Raw genomic sequence first — 27,799 nt, 5'->3', positions numbered from 1 at the left:
AGGGCATGAGAGGAATTAGCTGACTTAGCTTTTGTGGGCCACTTTTGAGGATACTCAGTAATAACTGTGATGTGGAATAACAGAACTGAGAGGTTGGGGTTTACAAATCTCTTGATATTTTGGCTTTTTTTTCTCCTCTAGTTTCCTATAGTTTGGTGGTTGGAAGGCTTACTTGGTCTGGTGGGAGACTAACTCTGCCAGTAGGGCTCACTTACAGCAAGTGGAGGTCACCCACGTGAAAAATCAGAGACTAAGAATCCATCCCAGAAGGGTGTCCTGGCTGGTTTCTGCATCCAGATGAAAGATCTTGCAGGTTCTGGCTTGCATGAGTATTAGAGCATTCATCTGGGATGTGGAAGGATAACAGAAATGACCAGACTGTGGGACTCATCTGTAGCTGTCTGCTTTGGTGTAAATATACCCTGATAAAATTTTGTGAAGCATCTTGCCACTTACTACTTTCACTGAAAATATTGACCTGTTTTACTTTCATCTTTGTGTGGAAGAGATTTTTTTTTAAAAATTTTTACTCTTTTCTGCACAGGTCCAATGAGAATTATGCTAGCCTTTGCTGTTGTTTAGTTGTAAAACTCCATTGTCCTTATAGGACGTGATGTGGGTGGCCGGCAGGACACTTGAAGAAAGTATTGGGTCAGCTGCAGCATTTGCAGACAAGCCCCAGCCTGAAAGCTATTAGATCTCAGCCAGTGAATCCTTGTGAGTAATGACTCTGTTTATGGAAAAAGTGATAATTTTGTGAATCAGTCAGAAGAAAAGCTATACAAATATTGATTAATTCAGTTTTTCACAACTCTGTGACACAGCTAGTTATCTTTATTTCTCTTGCTCATAAAATATTTTTGTGATTAAAACCAAATCCAAATCTCTTATTTCTGTCTGGTTGGTTTTGGTGTTCTCACGATCTGTTCTTTAGAATAGGAATGAGTGGAGTTGAGGTTATGCGTTGGCTCTTGCTTCAAGTAAAATGAACATTTTCTCTATTTGCTTAAATAAGAGTGAAGAACTTTACTTACACATCTTACTCTGGTAGCTGGCAGCCCAAACTGGAATGCCTATCCCACATGAATATCTACCCTCTCATTCAATCTGTTATTGAACACACAATTAAAAGTGAGGACAAACGGATTACTCCATTATTCCTTTTTAGCTGATTAAAGGCTTCTGTCACTTGCACCTATTGCATTTGCCACTGAGCATTTGTCTGTGCATTCAGGTCTCTACAGTGTACTCCACCAAACCCCACACTTCTCCCCCTTCCAGAGTTGCAACTTGTTTGTGAGTTCCGCTTCTTTTTATGGTTTCACCTAGGGACCTTTTCTTTTAATTGTGGCAGCCTCCTTTGGTTTAACGGAAGTTTCTGTCCTGTGAGAATGATAATAAAACACTTTGTGATTTTTTTTTTTTCTGTAGTGATCATTTTTGTAAGCAAAAACAATTGTATATTTAATTATCCTCATTAGCAGTTCTGATTTTGAAACCAATTCAAATGAATACCCCTTTGGAATAAAAGGTTGAGCGCTGGCACATTGAATCAGAGTAGCAATCTGAAAAAGCATAATTTATTTTTTTGTTCCTTTTGGTGGACATGCTATAATTTTATGCTGTTTGGCCCTAAAATACTTGGCTACCATTATACAACACACTACATGGGAAGCAGTTCTGCATTGGGAGATTATATACTGCGGAAAGAATTTTGGCTTTCTGAATGATACCAATTACTCAATCATATACATTAAAACTGCAAAAACTAACCAGCTCATCCATCCTTGCTGTAGACTATGTTATTCTGATTTTTTTTTTTTCCTCATTGCTTTGTACTTCAGTAGCAATCATAACAATTTACATGAGGACAATTTTGGAATGTTACATTTTGCAAATTAACACTCTCCTGATTCCCTGAGAGCCTTTCTTTGTATGAGGAAGACGTAAATGACTGATAACGGGCCTGTTCCAGGCTTCTTCCAGGCTGTCCATTCCAGCTGTATTGTCAACCCTTTCTTGTTCCCTTACACTCTTCCTTCAGTAGGTGGGAAGAGGAGGAGGTCCAGGTGTGGAGGGAAGGCCTCTGCCTGCAGTGGCCCCTCATCTCCTTATTTCCAGACACTGTCTTCCCTGTTGCCTCTCTCCCGGGGCACCCTCTGCCACTGTGCCTGGATGCCAGACAGGGAGGAATGCCTGGCAGGGAGCGGTCAGGTTTCACTTTGTCATCTGGTTTCATCAGGGGCTCTGGTAGCCACCACAAAGAGAAAACATGGAGTGTTTTGGTCAAATTCAGAGACCCTGGGTTTCAGAGTGCTGCTCTGAGGTGCACTGGGTCTCTGCCCTTTCCATGCACCGATTGAGGTTTTTGCAGGTGCTAGGGCTTGTCTCAAGCCTAGCAGGCCAGCCTGTCAACATCGACTGACAGCTCACCCATGAAAAGCTCACGTTTGGACAAGGTTGCATTTTCTAATTGAAAAACTGGTGAAAAAGATTCTTCAAACTTCTGCTTGTTCAGTGTTTAGGAGGCCTCTGTAAAGAAGTATCAGAAAATTTTGTGTTGTCAGAGCAATGGATGCTTCAGCACTTGCTACTGGAAGATATATTCTTCTGGGGGAAACAAAAAAAGGTTTTTCTCTCCATAGTTCTCATAAACACCTGTGGCCAAACCAGTGCAGTTACCTTTCTTTTTGCAGGAGATGACAACAGTAGACAAAAAATTGTTTTTTGGTTTTTTGTGGTTTTTTTCTGCTTTTCTGAACAGTTTACAAGAAAGTAATATTGATCAAGGAGATCAAACTGGTTGATAGCAAACAAAAGTTTTTCCCTTGACACCTTTCTTGACTTGACTTAAAGCTGTCGTGGTGGTGGTTCATTGGTGCTTTTGTATTCATTTTTACTAGTGTAGTAATTTAATACACTAATTTCTTTATTAATTATATTTATAATGTCAAATCAGTTTGTGCAATTGATTTAGTTTTCCATCTTAAAGCTATTTTGTGTTGATTTTAACATTCTCTCATCATTTTTCTTTAGTGTTGTTTGCCCCTTTCTTTGTTCTTTTTGTTCCTTTTAGTAAGATTTACTTTGGAGTCTGATCAGAGCATCTTTATCCAGTGCTGTTTTCCTGTTCCCTGTTCTTGAAGATGCCTGTCTTGCCTCCAACTGAGACTTACTCCTTGTGTGAATTGTTTTACCCTCCCTCCCCTCAAATAGTGAGGAATATTCAATCTTTATTGATTTAAAGGTGCATATGAAATTCTTGTCTGGAGTCAGAATCAAAGCCAAAATTGTAAAAGGGCATTTGGTTTACCCTTACTCTAATAAAATGTATATTTATCAACATTATATGTTAGTCATTAAATAAAACCCCTAGAGGGAGACATGATCACAGATGGATTATTGTAATGCCTCATCACTCTGATCTTTTCACAATAGCTGAAGTTATATCTCTAGGTCACTTTGCATAGCCTGTTACTTAATTGAGTGGCAATAACAGTTATTGTTTGTAGGTGTCGACTCAGTTTTTTCTTCTTTTACAATAAGAGTCTTTTTTTTTACTTTGGTGAGGTGAGATGTATTAGAGGAAAGGAGAAAAGGCCTATCTAGCCTTATTCTTTCTGTTGTTTGGTTTTGTTGTTTTGTTGTTATTCTTTTTTTTTTTTTTTAAATCTCAGTCATGGTGATACATTATGGAATCTTGGGGGGGAAGAATCATGCTGAATAGTGACATAGCTCACTAGCATTGCACCCTACCACCCACCCAGACTGTCTTTCTCTGACAGCGTTCTGCACCAACTAATCTGCATATTTGTGATTGCATTTGTAATGCTTCTTCTACTGGTTTGAAAATCAGTTCTCTGTGTGTGTTTATGCAAAAAAGATTATCCTAGCACACTATATTGTTTGGATGTCAACAGGGTAATTGACCTGTAGTATGATCCTGTTAATTCAGTTTGCTTAAACATGATATACTGATTAGATGTCTTCAGCCAGTTTCTCAGTTTCTTACAAATATTTTGGGTGTTTTCTTTGATTTCTTTTTACATTCATTCCATTAAATTGTCTTACAAAATATTTGTCTTTTACAGTGAATAATTATTATTTTATTTTCCTCTGGTAATGAGGATCTCAATATTTTTCACTGACCACATGGAAAATGGGGCCTAAATTCTGTTCCTTAAATTTCTCAATTATCTTATTATATTTGTGTCCCAAAACTTCACAGAGAAGTTCAACCTCTGAAAAGCAAATGCATACTTTAGTAATGCCAAGTGGAATATTCTTCTGTAGATGTTCATACTGTTTTCTTGGCTTTAAATAAAAAAGATGCAAAGGCATTCAAAGGAAGGATAAACTCTACCTAATAGCTGTATTTTTTTAAGGGTTATGATCAAGATTATGTCTTCTTGCCTGCTTCCTACTCTGATTTCAGGCCAGTGAAAAAGGAGCTGCCTCGCTGATACCAGATCTCTCATGAGATATGGGATCCTGAGGAGATCCTTTAAAAATCTCTCCTTGGGTGTTAGCATCCTTCTGACTTCCACTAGTCCTGTTAGCTGCTTCTTCCTTTTCCTTTCATTTTGGCAGATAATCTCTCTTTCCTGCCTCTCCACCCACCCTTTTGGGAGTGAAGGGGAACATCTTCACCTTTTTTGCTGTGATTCTACTATTGCTTTTTATGTGCCACCTCCCTCAGCAAAACAAAAGCAAAACCACAAAAAAGACCTTGTTTTTAAATTTTCTGAAACCTGGAGACATATTGTAAAATTGCTGGTGTGAGGTCTGGCAAAAGGTGTGATACTTTTAGGCTAGTGCGTGTGCCAGACAGACTGGACTCACAGTAGAAGGACATGTAAATGCACACACAAACATCCACCTAGAAGCTAAAAATACTGGGGCAGTTGTGCTAGCCTTCTTCAGTTAACTGAGGTCTTGAAGAGGCGTGAAGAGTTGTCCTCATCTCTAACTGGTGGAGATGAAGGACCAAGTGAGTGATTTGCGGCACCAAAATGGAGTATAAACTGACTTTAAACTGTGTTTGTCATCCTACATTAGCTGCGCAGAAGGTTCAGAGAAACAGCTCTTCTAACCTAGGCAGAATACCTGCAGTCTCTTAGGAAAAGGCATCTTCCAGAAGGTACACAGACTGTTGACATTTTCTTGGTTTTCTTAAACTTTGATTGGAGCTTGATGCGTTGCTGAGACTACCTGTGTTCCTAGTCATTTAACTGCTCAAGGGACTGTGTCTCATCCTGCTTTGCACCTGCTTTATGTGGCTGAGGAGATTCCTGCAGCAAATTTTCTCAACTGTCAGCTTTTGCTGGAGTGTTATTCCATCCTGTTACAAAGGGGTCTCAGGTGTCTACCATTCCAAGAGCAGACTGCAAGAATCAGCACCAGGAAGAAGCTTCCTGAAAAAAGGGTATTCGCAGGTCACTGATTTCCAACAGAGACAAAGTTTAGACTTTATGCTGTCCTTTTTTATTTTTATTTTTTATATTTTTATTATACTCCTTGAGTTTGCCTGTAGGTTCCTTGTGTTTACATTGTGGTATTTAACAGTGAGAAATTCTTAAACTTTAAGGTGTGATCTATTAAATCTAAAGAAATTATATGATCTATTAAATCTAAAGAAAATACTTGATTGTTGCTCAGTTCATCAATCATAACATCGTTGAACAGAAAAGGAGAGAAAAAATTAATGTCCAGGGCTGTGGCAAACATGATGTTCCACTGTAAGACAGTTAAATCTGTTGCTATAAACCTGCTGTAGTGCAGGAGAGCAGTCAACTGCTTAATTACATAATTTATATTTTCTAATTTGATTTTTATTTTTTTTTAAAAATAATTTCAGTGATCTCTTTGCTCCAGACTTTTCTTTTGATTCATACTTTTATCTATATAAATATGTCATGCTGTATTTGATTAATCAAAGGAATGAGAAATAATTTTTCTTTTGTTTTGGAATTGTTATTCATTTAGGACCAAACTTTCCCCTTGCATAAGCATTACAGGAATAGTATTTAGCCTTTGAAAAGGACAGGGAAGGTAATTTCAATGTAAGTATCTATTAATTGTTCAGAGACATTTTATTAATATTTTTGAACATGTTGAGTTGTCTGTTGCCCAAAGGTATTTCAGTTCTTTCAAGAACTGAAGAAAAAACTGTGGCTTTAAGTGGTCAATTGCACAGTATGGAAAGAGGGTTTTGGAAAATGTGAAGCACAAAAAGCTGGCTTCAAAAATCACAGATGTGTTAATTTATTGAACTATGAAAGAGAACATGATGAAAAGGAAATGCACAACACCAAGCCTCTGCTTTGCATTCTAGCACCGAGTTGAACAGTTGAAATTTTTCTTACGTTACACATAAACTCCATGGAAGTTTTCACTTTTGGCATCATTATGGTAAAAGTTCTTAAAGGTGAACCAGTCTGAAGGGGGACATAGAGAATGGTGGAGGAAGGGAAGAGGATGATCTCCCTTGGACAAATAGCTTCAGGGTTTCCTTTTTCATGTCTTCGTTCACCTGTTTGTTGCAGCTGATACTGATCCCTCCAGGACAAGAGATTATACACAGAGAGAACCCAAGCCTGATCCAGTATGGGAGTTCAAATGTAGCATCTTTCTTATGTCTTAGTGACGCCTCCTTCTACCCGTTAAAAAGGAGGATTGCGAAGCATCAGTTTCAGCCTGTCTCGTCTTGTGTAAAATACAATGAAGACTTGACAAATGATACCCTTATAGGCAGTAATAGCAGAAGTATTATTTTCTAGGCCCTTATAGAAGACCCTCAAGTGCACAGCATGTATGTATGTAGGAGCTGCAGCACCCTGGAGACCTGGAGGAAGGAGTGACATGCCATAGAGTGTAAAGGTCACCTCTATACAAACTAAAAAGTGGTTAGTCTTAGCTATGCCAATAGGTACAGGTATAGCAAATGCAAAGCACCGCCTAGATCTTTATACCTATCTCTTTCCAGTCTGGTTACATCTACTCAGACTGGCTATACAGTACTTAGTCTCACTTTCTGTTTCCTGGTATGACTGATTTGCAGCCCAACTGACCAGCTTGTCATGAGATAAGCCAGTTTGCTTGAAAGGAGATTTCTCAACTGCTAAAAGAAATTTTGTATCTGGATGACATATTCAGCACTTTGCTAGGAATGACATGGCAGTGCTGTCTCCCCTGAAAAGCAGGAGAAATTGTCCCCTGAAAAGCAGGAGAAATTTCCTTGGCTTTGTCAGTTCACCTTATCTCTTCAAATAGTTGAGTCTAAGGAATTTCGACTAAAGTTACGAAAATGTATCCATCTTTCCTTCTTTCCCATGCTCATTGTATGAGTAAGATAATGGTATCTGTTTAACATGAGATTCAAGAAGTGTCTCTTGTCCTGTGTCTGTTCAGCTGATAAGCTGTTTATGTGCTCCTTCAACCACACAGTTAAGGGCATAGTTCTTTGCCTCCTTGCCCTGAAGTGCTTGCAGGTGCAGTTTGTCACCTTGTCATTTCAGTTGCAGCGTCCACTGAGCACTGCTGAGGTTCAGCCTTCCTCCAATTTCCCTCAAGTATTATTGGTTTTGGTAATAAATAAACCTTATTGAGGAGGAAACTTTGACTTTCCTCCCCTTGGACTGCTAACTGATGTCACCTCTTTGAAAATGCTGATGTTATCTCTGTCCAGGCCAAGTGTAGTTGGACTCAATGGCAAGCCATTTCAGTTCTGGCTTAGAGGCCTTGTAGAGGTTCATTGCTGCAGAGCAGGTGGTGGGGGCAGGCCTGAACCTGTTTGCTTGGGCCCTTGCAATTGTAGCCATTGTTCTGGAGACAAAATACTTCAAAGGCCTTGTTTTCAGAATAGCGTTTAGGCAGTTTGTAGAATCCCGCTGATCCCCCCTCTTGTATTCTTACCCTTTTTTTTTTTTTTTTTCAGGTATTTCCCTTTACTGTTTTATATCTGTAACTTCCATCAACTTTCCCTACTGCTCCCCCTTGCAATTTTAAGTCTGAGCTTACTTCTGCTCACTGGAAAATATGGTGTTTAGTTGGATTGCATTTTACCATTAAGTGACATATAATTACATATCATCTTTGACTTGTCTCAGTTTCAGTTAGGTTTTGATATATCACTTGTTCTGTTATTCAGCTAATCCCTTTCTTCCTATGGAACTTTGCAAAGAAATCTCATTTTTGTTGTTGAATGTAACCAAGTAGCTTACACATTGTTTTCCACCACAAAACGCATCTGGATTGTCAGCGTTGTGTATATGCGTGTGTATTATAGCGCTGCAATTATTTTCCAGGGATCTTAGTGTATTTGTGTCTGCCATTAAGATGAATGTGTACCAGATGCAGTTTCAAAATGAAGCACTATTGTATAGGCTGATGGATGGAAAGTTTGTCAAAAGTAGTGAAAGCTTCTACAGGGGATACAAAGCAGCTGGAAAAATTCATTGTTATGTGCTGCTAGTATGAGTCTCTAGTTCAGCTGTGCTGCATTTTGATTAGAAAGTTAGATTCTATGGAAGTGTCAAACATAGTTCTTGATATTCTGTATTTTTTGTGGCATTTGCAATTTTGTATTCACCTCTTTATTCTCAGCCAGCAAATCTAGCGTTTTTACATGAATGTCTGTTAAGAATCTTTATAGCATAATAAAAGTTGTCAAATGTGAACTGTATTTATTACTTCTATGTGAAAATCTTGGTGGCCAATAGAAATTAAAATGACTTGTTGATTGTTTTGCTTGTATTTGTAGAGAATAGCTTGTACAGCAGATGAACAATGCCAATTTTTTTTCTTTTAGTTCTCTATTATGTTATCGTATGACTATAATTAGAAATGTGATTACGTAGAAGGGACACTATCTTACTCAGCCTTGCTTCTTCCTGTGCTTAGTCCTGTTATGCCTATTTTTGCTTTCCAGATACTCAAGTTTCTCCTAGGGCTGCACCAACTAGGAAGAATTTGTTTCTTCCAAGGGACTTTATTCTGTACTAGTACCTGTATCATCTATATGCAGGGACTTGTCAGCTCCAGTGCTTGAAATTTCTTGTTTCTGAATGTTCAAGTGCCTTTCATCCTGCTCTGTGATGCCCATTTATCTGGCTGCCTCCTGGATGCCAGATGCCTTTCCCTATTGCTTTAAGAGCGTGTCTCTTAATTTTTTCTTTATAGGGATTCCCAGAGCTAATCCTGCTCTCTTTTGAGGTGGTCTCTCCTGATGGTCAATACCAGAAATGATATTTAGAAGATAATATCTTCCCACTTTGTATCTCTCAAGGTGTTAAAAGAGAGAAGGAAAAAATAGTCCAGTTTGTGCTCCGAGTTACCAAAAGGCTACGTGGCAGAGCTAGACACAGCACTTGATGACTTTGCGTTGGGATTGCAACTTACTTCTGCAGGACAATAGCAGCCATCTAGTGCAAATGAAGGCTAACCCTGAAATCTGTCTCATCAGTGCTCACTTGGGCCTGACGCACTATGGTGTCCTTTTCAGAAATTTACTCCTCACCAGACTTGCTTTAGAAAATCATGTCAGAATCTACTGCATTCAGGATATAGTGAAATATGCATGTTCCTGTGTTCGTGTCAAGCAAAATTGGCAATTTTTTTACAAGCGAGCAGTGTATGCAAATGTACAGCAGAGTGATGGTATTGGTTTCCCTTTACTGGAAAGCAAAAATTATGCCTTATGCTGATATGCTCTCAGACAGAGTGGGTTAGGAAGGTATTTTTGATGAAATGTTGGGAAACCTTCAAGCCACCTGGAGCCTTCAGGCCCTCTGGGTAATAGCTGAATAGCCCATGTCAGAAGCGTTCAGAAGAATGAGGGCTAATCTTGTGCTCTGACAAATACTGACTTTTTTCAGTGTTACAGAATCTGTGGTTTAATGTTGGGAGGGGGACTACAGTCACATGGATGGCAGAACCAAGTTTACCATGAGAGTGCTTTGTACCTAGGTTTATAGGTCTTCGTTAGAAAAACCTGATCAAATTATATAATGTATTTATTAAGTTATATCTGTATTAAGCATAGGTATGTATTATTACTAAGGAATTATGGGGATTTTTTCCATTGTTTGCTCAGTTCTTTTTATTACTTTATAAATCATTTTGCCATGGAAAAACGGTAAAAATAACTATATAGTGCTAACAGAAACTGCCTGTGTTCCAGGCAGAAATTTAGTTGCTAGAAATTTCATGGAAGTAGATTACTGCTGCATTTTTGCTGTCTTTACAAAGAACATGGCATCAGCAAATGCAAAAGTGCTCAGATCTCTTTCAATTTACACTACTAAGAAAGGGATTTCACATTTTACTTTTGGATGTAAACCACTTAACATGTTAATCTGGTTATATTTTCTTTGAAATGAGAAACATTTTATTAGAACTTTCATTAGATCCAGAGGTTTTGACTACTTTCCCTAGGCATGGGTGTTTGATTTTGTGGCAAGTAAGTAAAATTGTTTTGTGTGTAGCTGAAATTTCTTGGATTTTCAAGGTCTGTTCTTTTTCTTTTTTGTCTTGCAGTTTTCAGTGAAGATCTACACGCCAGTCTATATTTTGTCAATGCATCTCTGCAAGAGGTAGTGTTTGCTAGCACCACAGGGACATTGGTACCCTGTCCAGCAGCAGGGATCCCCCCTGTGACGCTCAGATGGTACCTAGCAACGGGCGAGGAGATCTACGATGTCCCAGGGATCCGCCACGTCCACCCCAATGGCACTCTCCAAATTTTCCCCTTCCCTCCTTCAAGCTTTAATAACTTAATCCATGATAACACTTACTATTGCACAGCTGAAAATCCTTCAGGGAAAATCAGAAGTCAGGATGTTCACATTAAGGCTGGTAAGTACCGCCTTTTACTGGGTTCACATGGGCTTGAGGATGGAGGAAACTTGGGTGTTTCAGACAAAGAGTAGCAGCAGCTGGGAATCAAAGGAGGTTGGCCAGAAGTGTAACCTCTGAACTCTTCACAATATTAAGTAAAATAGAAGATTCTTCCCTCTGTTCCTGATTTATTTTGTTGGTGAAAAGTTAGTTTTCCAAAGATCATAATCAGTTGAGTTTCTACACAAGTATAAGGAAAAATTAACTGATAATAATTAATCATTCCATGCTTACTCATTAAAGAGCTGTGAGAGAAAGAGATGTAGTCTTTGGATTTTGTATAGGGACTGGAAGAAAAGAGGAATTTTTGCCTAATCACATCCCTTCTTGTTTGCTTGTATTCAGTTGTGCTTTGATTTGAGAGAGAAACTTGTGTCCTGTGTAACAAGTCAGCCACTGATGTTGGTCCGTAGGCAGTGCTTTCTCTTTAAGCTAAAAGATTCAAATGAGCATAATGGTTTTGCGTCTGGTTTCTATACTGACTGTGTGCAGACTGGGAGAATTAGAGTGGGATCAAAATCAGGCCTTTTGTTACAGCACATAAACATATGATTGCATAGTTTTTGAAGGTTTTGTCTATCCACTTCAGTTAATGAAAATATTCAAACAAAAAACCAAAAGCTAGTCTGGGAGCTGACCCTTGGCTAATGCAAATCTGTGTAACATCTTTGTTGATGTTGGAGCTATGCTAGTCTTTTCTCAGAAGAGAAGTTGCTTTCCTTTGGAGATACACCTTCGCAGAAGTTATATGGGGAAAACTGTGAATAGTTAGTGGATTTGTCTGTGACTCTCTTTTAACATAAGAAAATGTATTCTCTTCTTAACAATAAATTCTCATTCAGAGATTTGTAGTTTGTAGACAATTAGAAGGCAAGAATAAAAAACACGTTTCCATGAAATTCATGTGTCTTATTAAAATTTGTCTAGAAAAGTGGGTTTTCTTGCTTAAGAAGTGACCTAGTATTGGGCAAGTTCACATGTTACGTATGTGTGGAGTTTGCATGGTCTGTATTTCTTCTGGAAAATGTTTACCTGTCCACAGATAAAAAATATTTGAAAACAAAAGATTCATAAGAATATATAGTAATCAACTTTGTTTGAAACTCAGTTTTTTGTGCTTTTGGTTTTACTTTAATGGATTTGTGGACAAGTTGTCTGGCAGATTTATATTTAGAAAGAACAGAGTATTATTTTTGTCCTTTGTGGATTTGTTAATGTGTCTCAATTTTGAGCACCTTTTGGGCAGCGTTTTTTCCAGTATTCCAGTTTTTCTGTTTCTTAGTTAAACTAATGCAGTGATGCAGAGGAGGCTAAAACTTGCAACGCTGCTAGCTAAGACTCTGAAATGATGCTCATTTAGTTGTAAAAGCATACAATACAGATGACAGGATGCAGCTATATGCGTTGCTCAGCATTAACCCATTTATCTGTGGAACCCCAATAATGAAACTTTTTAAACAAGAAAATGAATACATCTCTTTCCAGCTTTTGTGCCCTACATATATTTTCTGTGTTTGCTTTTACTGAAATGATCAACTGGGCAGATCTTCAAAATGGCCAACTGTCCTGAAAAAATACAAATATCTTTAGCAGTGTGTTAGGATACTGCTGCTAAACAAGCCTTTTCTGTAAATGATGGTTGGAGCACAAGCATTAGACAAAAGTCAGCCTCATTAAAATGATATACGTGCCATTCCCTCCAGTGTAGAAGAAGATTAGGGGGTTGCTTCATCACAGGGCAGCCAATGTTGTAAAGTCACTACATTAAAGGTGCTTATAATATCAGTTCAGCACTTAGAGAAGTGATGAAGAAACTTAATCTTTGATTAAAAATAAAATACTGACTTTTTTAAAAACTGTGTTGTCTATCTTATCATAGATGGATTTGTTTTGATTTTTAAAAAAAATATTTAACTTATAATTAAATTTACTTTTGGTTAGAGTTCTTAACTGTCATATTGCTATAGTCTGGACCTGAAAAATTCATGATGTTTGCATTTGTGAAAATTACAGTTACATTTCAGTACTCTGCCTTTTTTTCTTGAAATGTATTGTAAGTGGAGCTGACTTTTAGAAATTCCTGTGCTCATGGTGTATAGAAACACACTTGTAAACTCTGCAAAGGATTTACTGACTCTTCAGTCTAGAATCAATGTATTTAAATGTAATTGGTAGAGCTTGGTATATGTTTTTGGGCAGGATATGTAGGCAAGAAATGTCACTGTAATGTGGCAGTTCAGCATTGCTGACTTGGTTACACTGCTGCACTGGGGTTGTTCTTCCCAATAGCTTTTACCCTCAGGCATATACATGCCTCAGACACACACATCATTTTCCAATACATTCAACCCTATTTTCATTGAAAGTGTTTGTCACTTCAAGATACATAACTTTGTTCACCATCTCAAGATATGTAACTATGTTGGCTGTGGTGATTTCTTTTTTGCATTTTGACCTTATGTTCCTGTGGAGAGTCTACATTGCTGCTTGTCCTTCCTGTCTTGCCCATTTACTTCTTGTAGTAGACAACATTTTTTCTTCTCTGCTCTACCACTTTCTCCATTAACTGTTGCTCATGGGATTTTTCACCCCTCATTCTTCATTGAATTGTTTCAGTGCCAGGATTTTCCTTCTTTCTATTCTCCTAACCAATGCAACTTCATCTCATCCCATCAGTATTAGTTTGGTGTGAAGGATTTCTCCAATCGTTCTTTTAAATCTTTGTCCATTAAATTAATTCTTCCAGATGCTAAACAAATCATATCTAAGTGTCCCCATGCTGCTTTTTAACACAACTCTGAATCATAGTTTATGTTTTCTTGCCATTAACCTATTTCTTTCAGTGCTGGTCAATTGACTGTAGCTCTTACCTACTATCATTCCTGTGTTTCTGAGACACCCTGCTTTTTCTCTGGCTGTCGTCTTCATCGATTTTCTCCTTCAGTTCTCACTTCTTCAAAATCCTAAATGACACTGACCTTCTCTTCTACCCTCTGGATGTCTAATTCACACACAGTGCTTGTATGTACTCTGTACTCTTTGATAGAAAGCAGAAAACAATTTGTGATGGGAAATGTGGTATGAGGAACTAGACGAGTAACACAAGACATAACACCGTTTACCCATATAAATATGCAGTTCTTACAAAAGTCTTTCTCCTTGCCCTCAGAATTAGGTAGAGGAAGAACATAGAAATATGATGAAATTGCAGATTTTGATGAAATAAAAAGATCTGGGAATGCTTTCATATTAATTAGCAGTCAACCTTGCAGAACTGTATCATTTACTGAGACAAAAAAATTCACAACCTCAATAACCTTCTTGGGGGAACTTTGCAAGGCTAACCAATGGATGGGATGTGTGATTACGACCTGTTTAACAAAACCTTTTCTTCTATCTTCAGTTTTACGGGAACCCTATACAGTCCGTGTGGAGGACCAGAAAGCCATGAGAGGCAATGTAGCAGTGTTCAAGTGCATTATCCCCTCCTCTGTGGAGGCATACATCACTGTTGTCTCATGGGAGAAAGACACAGTCTCGCTTGTCTCAGGTAGGTTGTTATGGCTTTCTTTTCCAATTGGCAATGGCAGCTATGGTTCCTATTTTTTTTCTCCCCAAATGCCTGATGTCAATTATAGCTGAATGGTATGTCATCCTTCCAGTAACATATTTCACATTAGCATTGCCGCGTCCCTATGACTGTGTGTGACATGAAGGTTTTAGACAGCCCTGCTTTTTCTAGCATGCTTGAGGGGAAAATAACATGTTTTTTGTTTTATACCAGACACAAAAACAGCTTCCTGGTGCTGTGGCAACGGGTTCATGTTTTAACTTTGATAAGGAACTCCTATGTGCCAAAAAAATTTGAGTGTCATAAAGGATGTGTTGGGTTGTAATTGTTTTTCACTAGTAATGTTACTCATGGATTAGAAGAATTCTGATCTAAATTTGTTTGATTATCTTTAAATGAGGTATGTAATCAATATTTATACTGTCATGGTTTAACCTCAGCTGGCAGCTAAGTACCACACAGCCGCTCATTCATTCCTCCTGCTTCCAGCAGGGTGGGGAGAAGAATCAGAAAAAAGGTAAAACTCATGGGTTGAGATAAAAACAGTTCAATAATTGAAATAAAATGTAATAATAATAGTAATGAAAAGGAAGCTAATAAGAGAAGAGAAATAAAACCCAAGAATGTACAATGCAATTGTTCACCACCCGCTGACTGATGCCCAGCCAGTCCCTGAGCAGTGATTGGCCCTTCCCCAGCCACCCCCCTGCCCAGTTTATATACTGAGCATGATGTTCTATAGTATGGAATATACTGTTGGCAAGTTTGGGTCACCTCTCCTGGCCATGTTCCCTCCCAGCTTCTTGTGCACCTCCTGGCTGGCAGAGCAGGGAAGCCTGAAAAGTCCTTGACTTAGGGTAAGTGCTACTTAGCAACGACTAAACCCATCAGTGTGTTATCAACATTATTCTTATACTAAATCCAAAATACAGCACCACACCACCTATTATGAAGAAAATAACTCTACCCGAGTCAAAACCAGGACAATACTCTGATAACATTTCAGTCTCAAATATTTTCATAGATAACACTGGTAAGCTGTGGGTGTAAGCTGAACAGGTTGAAGTGAAACAATTTATTCTAAAGCAGTTATATGCATTAATCTATGTACTGAAAAAAGTGAGGAAATGTGAGGCATTGTTCAGGAAGTACAGGAAATTCAGGAAATGTTTTAAAGCATAAACTTTGTAAGAATTTAATGGGAGAAAGTATATGTAGGAAAAATATTTTCAGTATAGTACATATCTAAATTATATATTACAGTGCAGCTGTTGTTACACGTACAAATGATTTATGTGTGCAGAAATTTGATATATATTGTTTCAGGGTAATGCAGAATGGAAAAAAATATTTTGAGTTGAATTGCTGCAGAGTATATTTAGGAATGTGGTTCTGTTTACAGTTGTACAAAGTGTGGAAATGTTTTTGTACTTCTCAGTATATTAATAATCTTTCTGACAAACATGGTATTGATGAAAATATTGTTTCTATAGGACTTGTAGATTTTATTTTTCTGTGTTCTATTGATTCCTTACATAAGCTTATTCTATTTTTTAAAAAATATATTTCAAATATCTTTTTAAGGATTTGGTAGATATTTACGGTCCATGTAATTGGTGATCAGTTGTCCTATACTATTGGTGCACTGTTTAAGCTTGGCAAATCCACTTCCTAGTTATGCTCTTGATTTTGATATGGCATATATTTTTGTCACCGAGCAACTGAAATTTGAGTGTGTGAAGTGCTAAGGCTTGGACAACAGGCCCAAGCCAGAGCTGACCTATAGATGAATCCTGTATATTTTATAACTGAAAACCATTGTGCTAGTAGGTGGTGTACTAAGTTATAACAACCCACTTATGCTGATGTAAAAAGTGCTAAAGCATTGAAGTACTGAAGCCTGAACAACAGGCCCCAAGCCAAAGCTGCTAACTTAGTGTGTAATCATTAACAAAGCATGTAAACTCGCTAGTGAAAGATGCAGCTTAGACAAAATATAATCAGGAGTGAGGAGAGAATGTATCCAACTTGCCTTGTTTAGCCTTGTTCAAGGCTGAGAACCCAAGTATCTGGCCTTGTTAGAAAATCCCTTGGTTTCCCCCCTGAGCCTTGGCCAGGCTTTGGGTGGAATCCAACAGGAGGATGAAACCAGAAATTTTCTGCTCAAAACAAAGGTGCCAGCTATTCTGGCTTGTTGATCTCTAGTATATAAGGCTGGACCCGCTCACAGCGACTTTGGATACACCGTGTAGGATTTCCCACTTGTCAGGACAGGGTCTCCAAACCCTCGCTGTAACCAGGGCTCCCCAGCTCTGTGAATCTGGATGATGGATACAAGTGGTGATGTATTTTTTCTTAATCTTCATTCTCTCTCTCGTGTAGTAATGATTTAACGCATTACCCTGTTCTTTCCTGTTTGCTGCTTTAAGTGCACTATTCTGCTTTCTCTTACTGCATGTTTTCTGTATTACACTGTTACATTGGTTATCACTAGTAAGATACACCTACTCTTTTCACTCTGGTGTCTGAGTTTAATTGGTATCCTTAATCAACAGAACAGTGTGTTTCCATGCAGAGGTCTGTAATACCCGAATTGTAGGACTTAGCAACACTTCAGCCAATATAGCCAGGTAGGAGTTGTATTTAAATCTGCAAATAAGATTTCCATTATTACAGAACTATGCTTAAGATTATCTAAACTATAATTAAGATTATTTAATGCAACAGTGGATGGATGTGTTTACTTTGCTTCATCTTAAAATAGGCTACTACAGGATGCACGTCCATTTGTATGTGTGAATATTGCCTGGAGGAAAAAACTGTGTATACTTTCATCGTTAACTATTTTAATATTTCTTCTGAGTTTATTCCTTCTATATTGTAAGAAAGCATGTATATTTTCTTTGTCAGCATAGATTGTGTCCTCTCAATCTGAGTTTTTTTTTTTTTGACTTGAGCATTAGTACCTTGTACCTATGTGATATCTTTGAATGGCTCGATCATGCCCTTCACCCTGGAATCAAGAGTGGGGCACACAGGTCTCTAACCCCTTCTTTAAAAAAGAAAGTGTGGCATTTCTGCAGACAGTCATGGCTGCTATTTTAAGATAATTTCGTTCTGGTTAGTCTATATTGATTTTAACCCCAAACGTTCAGGGAATAAAAGTGTGTAATAACATTTAACTATACGGACCTAAGGTGTTTTTTTTTTTTTTTTTCTTTTTCTTTAATGTGGCTTCTGGCTGTGGTTGAGTAGTCTACAATCATTAAAAATCTATTACAAATTTCAGTACTTAAAACCCAGTTTCTAATTATCTCACAATCCCTTAATTCAACAGTTAGAAATCTAAATGGAAATAAAACATCATTCATTAAAACTGATGATATTGAAAATCTCAGTTTATCATATTGGATCACATCATGGGAAAGGTTTAGTTTCAGAGATGAAATCACAGGTTAGATTACAGGTCGATGATATCTGTTGTGCAAGGGCAAAAGTGAGGCAGGAAAACATTGCTCCAGTTTAACCACAATGACTGCAAGATTTGTTTGTTCACCATTTATACTCTTTAAGTGCAGCTTAATAGTGAGAGCATTTAAAAACCAGAACCCACACGTGTTTCATAAAACAATTGCCTTGAGTTTTACCCATAATCAATTTTGCAATAATCTGGCCATGAACTCAAATGGGAGTTATTGATCAAGCCTGTCTTCTTAGAATGCCAGTGCTGATGAATAGGATGCAAGACATAAAACAATTATTGAGCTGTTTTCCACTAATGGTCAATATTCTGAGGAAATGCATATGCTTGCTTATACAGGCACTGCTACCATGGGTTTTTTTTTCTGTGTGCTAGACCAGATTAATTGGTATGCTTTTCAATCTCCCCATTTAATATTGAAAAACATCAAGTTCTGATTTGTTTTTCTCTTATTTCTTAATAGAACTGTTTTAGTCGTTACTCATTAACATCAGCAAAAATGAGAGTCATCTTGAGGGAAACCTCTACTGTGAAAGAGCAAGAATATAAAAAAATATACATTCACAGAGTGATGATTATCATGGTTTGAGGTGGACAAGGCTTTTGTGGGAAAACTAGATAGTGTTTACTTGAAAAGAGAGGGAAAGATAAAAAGGAAGGGGGCGTCAGAGAAAGGAAAAAAAAACATGAGAAGAACATTTTCACTGAGATGATATAACAGTTTCAAATAGACACAAGTAGCCGAGGAAGCTCACACCTTACATGGGGGAACAGGAGACCCCCTATGAAAGGAAACAGGGCAGCTTTTTAGTGGGGAAGTTCCATATGCAAGTAGTCCAACAAATAAGCTTTGTTTGTTTGTTTGTTTTCCTGAAAGGCTTAAACTCCAGTGCAATACTTCCAAGTACAAATTAGAGTAAATATTTCATATATTTGTCTCTGTAGTCCCTTTCTGACTATTAGGATAGAAAGATCTGTAGATGAACCACAATCCTTTATTTCAGCTGTTTCCTACTGTTCTGCTGTTCTAGATATCAGTTCTCTTTTTATGTAAATTTAACATATTAAAGAATAAAGAAAAATGTTTTTACTTTTATAATGTTAAAAAAAAAAAAAAAAGCTTTTTAGAACAAGTGTTTGAGGTATATTCCTTCATTAAGATGGTGAGATTCTTTTGGTCTTGCAACAGTGTACTATCCTGGACATACCTGCTTTTGTCTGTATGCTTAATTCTCAGAGAACGCAGTCATGTCCATAATAATCAAAGTGTGTAATAAATATGGCTGGACAAAAGCCTCTTCTGTTTCCTGGCTGCAATTTTATGTCATGCCTCCAGGTTATTGCAAAGTAATTGGGAGCTGAAATGCATTAAGACATATTGCTAGAATGTTTCCAAGGAGTGTCCAGATAGGTCAGACTCCCTGTTCAATAAAGGTGAAAGTGCCCATGTCTGGAGCCAGAAATACTGAATTCTATGAATTTTCCATGTGCAAGGACAGCTGTAGGCTGAAAAGGTGTTCATGTGCTTGTCTGTCTGTCAGGGGAACAGCTAAATAATTGGGGGTTTGTTTCTACACTTTGTCTTTAAATGTGCCAGGAAATCTGAGGCCAAAAAGCTTATTTAGGGTATCCTCTAGGGGCCAAGGTAGTGGGAAAGAGATTTTTAAAGCAAGGCAAAAACAATTATTTGGATGAATCTATTATGGGGAAATGTAGAAAACCCCAACTTCCAACAACAAATACACAGAAATCTTTTCATACTGGAAAGATCCATTCTGAATAATAATTGTTAGATGAAATGTTCAGCCATCTCCACTAGAAACAGCTGTTTTACAAACTCTCATGATAGACAAGGACAGCAGCAGACTCCTGCAGTTGTCAATCTGCTACGAATGCATAAAGAAATCTTATTTGCTCATCTGTGTCTTCTAGTAAAAACAATCAAACTTTGCAGTGATGTGTGTCTTGCCTAACAATCTCTGAGATGTTGGCAAAATAGATGGACCAACTGAGAAGCCTTAAGGGTCTCACAAAGTATAGGTTACTGCTGTACCATCTCTACAGCTGCAACTTCAGAATCATTTTTCTGAAGATCCTTCTTTTCTGAAGAATTGTATACTGTCAATTGACTTGAAACTGAGTCTGAAATTAATTTGAATTATAATGTAACATAATGATTCTCTTGTATCAGTAACCTGCTTTTACACATATTTATTAAATGACACTAAACATAATGACAAATAATTCTAGAATGTTGCATGATTTATAGCTACATACAGCTTGCTCAAAGGTGAAGTTTCTTTTTCTCCTTACTGCTTTCCTTCACGAACCATTCCAAAAGAAAGAGACTTTTGGATCAGCTTTGTATTGACTTTCTAACCATTGAAAACAGCCTAGGCACTGCAAGACCAAAGAGTGCAGCAAAGTATGCTTTTGTAACAACGGCCATAAAACCAAGGAACAAAACCATAGAAAAATGCCACAGTACTGACTGTGCTCTTGTTGAGCAACTGCAAAGCAGATGGGAGGCTAGTGCTTGGCTTGTAATATTTCTTCACATGCAGAACAATGAAGCTGGTCTAGAAGGGAAGGTAAAACCAAAATAACTGCTGATTCTGCTCTGCCTAGGTAAAAGCAAAGAGCAGAGTCCATTCATGTGTTAATTAGCCCCAGAGAGAGCAAAGGCTGGGTGTGGTTATAGGGGAAGGAGGGCAGAAAGGGATTATTAAAAATAAAGGTCAGTGTAAGAGATCAGCAAAGTGACAAGAAAGAGGAGACTGAAGCGCAGATGGAAACAAAGAGAAAGGCCGAAGAATTAAATTTTGTCTGTCTCTATGCACTGTACTTCTGTTATGAATGACTTCCATCCTGATTCTGATAACTACGAGGGGTTTTGAGTTTTTCAGTGTATCTGAATAGCTTAGTGCCCAGAGCAGGATCATGAATAGGTTCATGCCCTGACCTTTCTGAATTCCCATTTTCCTGTCTAATGACATACCATGCAAGAATCTGTCTTATTTATACATAGAGTGTGACTGCTTTAAAAAAGCAGAAAAAGAGAGACAGATAATAACGACTGTGCACAATGGTGTATTTAAATCTGCACTGAAAGAATAGGAGTTTTTGAGGGAAAGGTGTGTAAGCATGAGTGGAATGCAATTCCCTGAAGGGCTGAAGATTGACATGCAGATGACAGCTGATGGGCCTTCCTGCCAGCTTTCTTTCCATCGGTCAGAAATTAGACACACTGGACCACAGCTTGAAGTGTCACTGGTGTACAATGACCTACATTTGATGTAATGAATTGCATTATTTATTTACACACAGGTCCTCCAGTCTTGTCTTTAAAAGGCTCAGGGGCTCTTGGATCTCTTTCTGCGCAAAGGGCTTTTCTGAACTGCCGCAATTGACAGTAAGCAGTCAATGTTTGCCAGTGGTTATCACATGGTGGCATCTATAATACAGCACTGCAGTTTTCGTTTGTGCTGGGGTTTGGAGATTACAGCAGTGGTTCACTTTACACAGAGCAATTGCTGTTTCTTCAGCCACGAGGTTTGTACGTAGTGGAAAAAAAAATCTCTTTATGGAGAGTGGTACTGTGTGCAGAGTCCCATGTTCTGAATTAGATTATTGCTGATGATCACAGGGATTAAGTCCAGCCATTTGATTGAGGCTGTGTCTAGTAGAGATGAGTTGTGATCTTTCTTGTTTTGTTTTGATGTCAGGCTTAATCATGGTTGCCAACCAGAAAGCATTCAGCAGATTCTTAACCAATGCCACTGAACACTCTAGATGCAAGGTTTTTTCCAGTTCCAGGTGGAGTGGGATGAAGAGTACAATTTTTTATGCTTAAATATTGGCAACATATATAAAATTAAAAAAAAAAAAAAAAAAAAAAAGAACGTAAACTACCTTCTACCAGAAACATGTCGGTGAGATTTAATTCTATTCAAAGTTGTGATAGCATACAGAGGGTAAAGCAGTCAAACCCGTACATCTGTTAAGCTTCCTTGACTCCCTGGAAAGCTAATGTGAGTACTGTTCAGCAATGTTCAGGTCAGACTGTAGGTTTGCTGTTATAGTACTGTGTTTTCTAAGCTTCTTGAAGACATTTAAAGTGCACTTGCCAAAATCTAAAGACAATATATTGCTTCCTCACTCTTTCAACAAGGTTATTTTCCTAAGGAACCTAGGAAAAGTAATTTACTAAATGTCTGGCTATCTGCATTTTTCCTAAGAGCACTGCTCTTTTAAGAGGAGAGTGTTTTATAATCCCAGAAAGTGGAGATGGTAAAAATTTAGCACTTCCTGCTTGTACGAACATTTTTCACACTCTCGTTTGACTCGTAAACTAAAATTGTAGCTGAGCAAGGCAGCGTACTCGCAACTGTTCATTAGAGGACCCTTCCTCTGGCTACTCTGCAGTCTGTGCTCCATGTTTGCTTCCTATTTCGTTACACTGGAGTATTTTGATGAGGTGAATCATTCTAAAATGATGGCTCTGTCTCACTACATCCAGCAATTTATTACTAATAGGGTTCACAAATAGTAGCAGTGGTTTTGGCATTTCAGTAATGAAGTAGGTCTAGGAGACAAGTGTATCAATTTTTTTTTTTCCCCCTCTGTTGCTGCTCTGTTTTGGGTAGCCCTCCATTTCCATCAACTGGAGAGATCCCTTTCCCTCACTTAAAAAACAAATAAAAAACTTCCAACATCACCCCCAATCGTCTTTCTTTATTTTTTCCTCAACCCCCTTTTTTTTTTTTTTTCCTCTACTTACACAATTAGAAGCTCACAAAAATCTTGATTATATTCTGGCCCCCTTCAAAATTTCTTCTTGAGCTTGTGAATTAGAGAAAGAGGGAAGTTGTAATTGCTTTCTGTGTTAAGGCTTCAAATATTTGGATTTTTTTTTTTTTTAATATATGCCTTTCTTTCTCTTTCCCTCTCTGTATCCATGAGTGTGTGTATACAGATACACATCTACATATACACACACATATATGGGCACCTATCACATGTCTCTGTGGGCCTGTTGGACCATGCATCACATTATCCAATCTGATGCCATAACTGTTCTGTTTTACCACCTTGTTATTGATGTTGCCAGTCATGAAGAGTTTTCTTTCAGCATGGTTGAACTCAGTGGCACAGTTAGTCTCTCACTGGAAATATCTGTGTCACATTATTTTCTCTCCAGATGTATTTTTTTTTCATTTTCCTGGGGTGAATCCCATTTTATCATCTGGCCAGCTTTTTCTAACACCCTCAGTTCCTGTAATATTAATTCTCTCTGGGGTTTGTAAAACCTTCAAATAAATATGGCCAGCATTTTAATTAACTTGATGTTTACCAGATCTTTATTAAAGGTGAAATAAGAGCAGGCTGACTGCTACCCTTCACAGATGTTCACCCTACTTTTTTTTCTATTTTGTCTTTGCTATTTGTTTACAATTCTTCAGGCAGTTTTTGGTTCATGTAATTTTTCTTGAATATTTGAAGCAATATTTTTATTACTGTGGTTTTGATATGCAGGATTTTTTGAGGTCTGATTTGTAGACAGCAAGGCTCAGTGCTATCAGATTTGGTATCAAAAGGTTAGGAGCAAGAACATAATTTGGTGAACTAATGTGCTGGTTTTAGGTCTAATTTTATTATTTATTTTCAGTTTTACTTTTTGAAACAGTGATTGTAGCATTGTTTTCTTATTTATAAATCTACTTTGCTAGTGGCTTGTGATCTTGTCACCTTCCTGAATGGCAGTGGATAAGTAGATGACCACATTAAGCACTGTATGCTTGAGGTTTCCCATCAAAACTCTGTCTAACCTGAGTGAACAGCCAATAAACTCTGACAGGTCTGATATGAGGGGACAAAATTGATGCATGAGACTCATTTTAATGAGTGCGTGCCTTACTACCCAGAATGCTTTATACTGTACAGCTTTTGCCTGTGTATGTGGTTTAGCTGTGCTCTGAGAGGGGTAGAATGTCAAAACTGCCACCGGCCGTCATTTATTTGGTTATTTTTAATACATCAAGGAGTTACCTACAGGTGACATCTTGAAGAAAAAGAAACAGTATTTTTCAGTGTTATGTGTGAAACGAAGTAACTGATTTAAAATAAAACATCATTGTGGAGTAAAATGCTATTAAGTAGATAAACCCACAGATTTTTAGGGCTGTAGATGGCTGTACAGATGCTCATTTCCTTTTTCTTCCCTGTCAAGAGTTCAGTTTTAACTGAAAGACTCGTTAGAAGAATGACTCATTAGAAAGAACTGGAAATACCTATCTGGTAGAGCTTCATTTCATTTGCCGTGATGTATCCCTGTTGCTTCACCTGGGTTGCTGAACTGTAAAGGCATATTTTCAATTGTGTGTTTGTTTTCTTTTTGGAGGAAGGTTACAATGAAGGCCAGGTGATCCTTTAGTTAGAATCAAGTGAAGTTTTTAAAGCCTGTGATCTGATTTGTGAGCTCGAGCTGTGTTGCTGCACAGGGGCAGACACTCTATCCTCCTGCAGAAAGGTGGTAGAGGCAGAGGCTAGACATTTTATGTTGGAAGCAGTTGCTGTACCAAAATGTCTTTGGTTTTGCTAGAAAACTTAAAGCTAGTGAATTTCTTATAAAAGCGAGAGTACAGGAGATGAAAAATTCAGCTGTTTAGATGTTCCCTCCCACCATAAAAATTGCATTATAATTGCAATTACGGATTGTTTTCATGGCGAAAGTAGCCTACCAGTTTGTTAGTTCATGTTTGTTTGGTTTGAAATAAGCTCTGCATGTTTTTACCATGCACCCAAACACTGTTGGTGTTAAATGAGTTGAAATGTTTACTGCAGGCCATGGAGACCAACATGATGCCACGCTTTCAACTGGCGGAGGAGCGTGATCCACACAGACCTGTCATCAAAAGCAGGTCAGCAGGATTGAGCAAGAAAAAAAATAAATCAATAAATCTTTGAATTAATCATGCAGCTGCCAGAGAGAATTATGGGTGCATGAAATGAAGGATGTAGGTATATATCTATGGCAACTTACTCTTTCCTACCTCATTGTGCCCTTTTCTATGCTTGCAAGTTTTCTTTCCCTTACTGCCACCTGAACTGCTCTGTGTTTATTCAGATACCTTCATGCAACACCCACCATTCATTTTAAAGTAACTCATTCAATATGGATCACAGAATTCCTTCTTACTTTTCTTTCTCCACACTGCCACTTTTCTCACTGACTGTTGTGCGCACTCAATATGAATTAATACAGGAATTTCACCTCTGCATAAAACTAAGATTGCACATCTTGTGCGGTGAATTGGACTGAAAGCAACTGCTGCTTCGGTGAACAGAGGAGTTAAAAATTCATGCCAGTGCTGCTGATGTCTCAGGTGAGCAGCCATCCTTGTTGAGCTCTTCTGCAGCAGTGTGACTGGGGGATGAGCCCTCACCTGGACAAGGCTAAACCCACCCCAGTGTGGGGCAGATCCTTCTGCCTGGGACTGACTCCCTCCTCTGCCTTGCAGGCAGACGTGGTCAATAGACATCACTACCAAGAGTGTTTCACACCCTGCTCATCGAAGCTGGGCAGCAATCAGATGAAACCATGGAGAACTAAAAGGGCAGCTCAGGAGGGATTAATTTGACAATAGGGACATACTTGAGAGGACTGAGGAATTATGAATTAAGAGATGCATTCTGTGTATATCTTTGTGGTTTCAGCTCTGTGCTTTGGTTTCCTTCTCTCCTTCTCAGAAAGATTTATCCTTTGTTGAGGCACCCTGGAGGAATTGTTCTGTATAGCTTGCCCATGCAAAACGTGTGTGTTTTACTGCTACCTCAACTCTGGGTCTGGTGGTGAGGAAGGATGGTAAAATTAATACCCCAGCAGCTTTAAATCTTAGTCTGCTCTGAAGACGATGCAGAGGTCCCTCCTCTGTGCCCAGTTTAACTCTCCAGCTGCAGAACTTGGTCATGCACCACGGCAAGGATGTCTCCTTGGCTCTTTGCCTGGGGATCAAGTCTGGCTCTCTTCCAGTTGGGGAACAGCCCAGTACTGGATGCTCACTTTCACTGCAAATTCGAATTCATTTTCCTCTTTTATTCATGGCTTTCTTTGCAAATAGATAGTGATATTCATAAAATCCCCAAGAACAATTACCCTGCTACTTGTGGAAGGTCAGGGCAAGCTCTGTTCAGGGATTATATATTCCAGCAGGGAAAACAGAGCTGACATACAACACTTGTTTTTCAGTTGCGTGCCTAGGGATTTTTTTTTTTTCCTAAATGTTTTTCCTCGTTCTCCATTAAAACAGAGAACCAAATTCCTGACACACTCAGAAAATACATTTGGGTTCAGCTGTGAAGCTGATTTTTTTAATTCTTGAACTAACAAAGAAGCAAATAGACTCTAATTTTCTAGGGGCAGAGAATTTTTTTTAGTGCCAACCCTTTGTAAAACATCCTGCCCAACCATATCTTGTTAAATACCATTGTTTAGTAAACCCATGTTTTAGTCTTTAAAGAGACATAATCCATACAAAAGTAACATCTTTTTTTCTCCTGATATTTTTCTTGCAACTGATCCTCCAGGCAACACCTGAGTGATAATGATGGGAAAATATATTTCTCTGTTTTTCAGACTTAGATTTGTTTTGTGCCTCTAAGAGTGTTTTGTCTGTACTGAGGACTGAGAATCCTTCCATGTAGTCTCCCTTTTTCCTTCTGATTTATAATTATTTTTTCCACAACACTGACAAGAAAGGCATTTGTTTAAAAACTAAACAGTGTTTATAAAACGAGAAAGAAAAAATAGCACCAACTGAAATGCTAAAAATTACTATATGGAAATACGCACCTAAACTCTAAGTAAAACTGATCCGTTCAATGTATAAAATAGTATGCAGATTAAAAAAAAAAATCTATTAGATATATTCTATACAAAGAAATACTCATTATAGTCAGTTTGTTCTGAAAGCAAAACCTTTGTGTAAAATAAATTGTTGATAAAAAATTTTGTGAGTGCAAGAGTCTCAACAAGCATAACAATTTTTACATGTATGCACAACAATTTAGAATATTTTGAGTTTATAACGTATGTATGTGAAATATTTAACAATTCCTTTTGAATTATAATAAAATACGGTAGCAGCTGCTGATGTGAGGGAAGAGGTTAGGAAAAAAATAATGGGGAAAAAAAGAGAAGAAAACAAATCCTAACATTTTATTATATTTAAATATGGAAGTCTTATGAAAGAATCCAGAGAAATAAGGGGATTAATCATCTATGTAATCCTTTTTGTTGTTCTTAAATGTTTTTTGAATGTACTGGATAAATGTACTGGATATCTTGAGATCTTTTTTGCTGAAAACAAGTAAGACATGGATTTTTCTTGAAAAAATTCAGAACAAGAGAAGCAAAACTGGTCTTATTTTCAAAGTGGATATTTGTGACTTGCTGAAAAGCAATTTCAGGGCTGGAAAGCAAAAGCGCACCCATAAATAAGAAGTGATAGGATAACACGTGCTGTGTCACAGCATCCATTCAGCACTTTTATAGAATGAGTGAGAAAAAGAGAACCCCTCTAAATGTCAGTGGCCTGACATGATTTTGTGAGACGCTGTGTGTGATTTCAAAAGGGACTTAAGAAAAAGAAGTTATTCACTGGATTGTGCTTTCCTTTTCTTTCATTCATCTTCTCCTCTTTTATATGAGGTCTATTTATTGATAGTGTTTCTTTGCATCCTTATCAATGGTTATTCATAGCACTTTGTAGAGCTGACTTTTTTTTTTTAAGTGCTAAAGAAATCAGGTATCATGAACTCTGTAGAAAATCAGGGAAACCTTTATTCCTGCC

The 27,799-nt window shown here is 37.9% G+C and overlaps 1 protein-coding gene across 1 annotated transcript in view; it reads left to right on the top strand.

Moving 5' to 3' along the window:
- Nucleotides 1-27,799, top strand: part of DSCAM (DS cell adhesion molecule) — a 477,293-nt gene that overhangs the window by 60,889 nt on the left and 388,605 nt on the right. Inside the window, exons 2-3 of the mRNA XM_074904021.1 lie at nucleotides 10,537-10,854; nucleotides 14,300-14,446. Coding sequence (XP_074760122.1) covers nucleotides 10,537-10,854; nucleotides 14,300-14,446 — 465 coding nt within the window. The remainder of the gene's footprint in view (nucleotides 1-10,536; nucleotides 10,855-14,299; nucleotides 14,447-27,799) is intronic.

The sequence above is a fragment of the Athene noctua genome, chromosome 1 (genome assembly GCF_965140245.1).
Source record: "Athene noctua chromosome 1, bAthNoc1.hap1.1, whole genome shotgun sequence".
Taxonomy (NCBI): Eukaryota; Metazoa; Chordata; class Aves; order Strigiformes; family Strigidae; genus Athene; species Athene noctua.
This window is presented reverse-complemented; position numbering and strand designations above follow the sequence as displayed.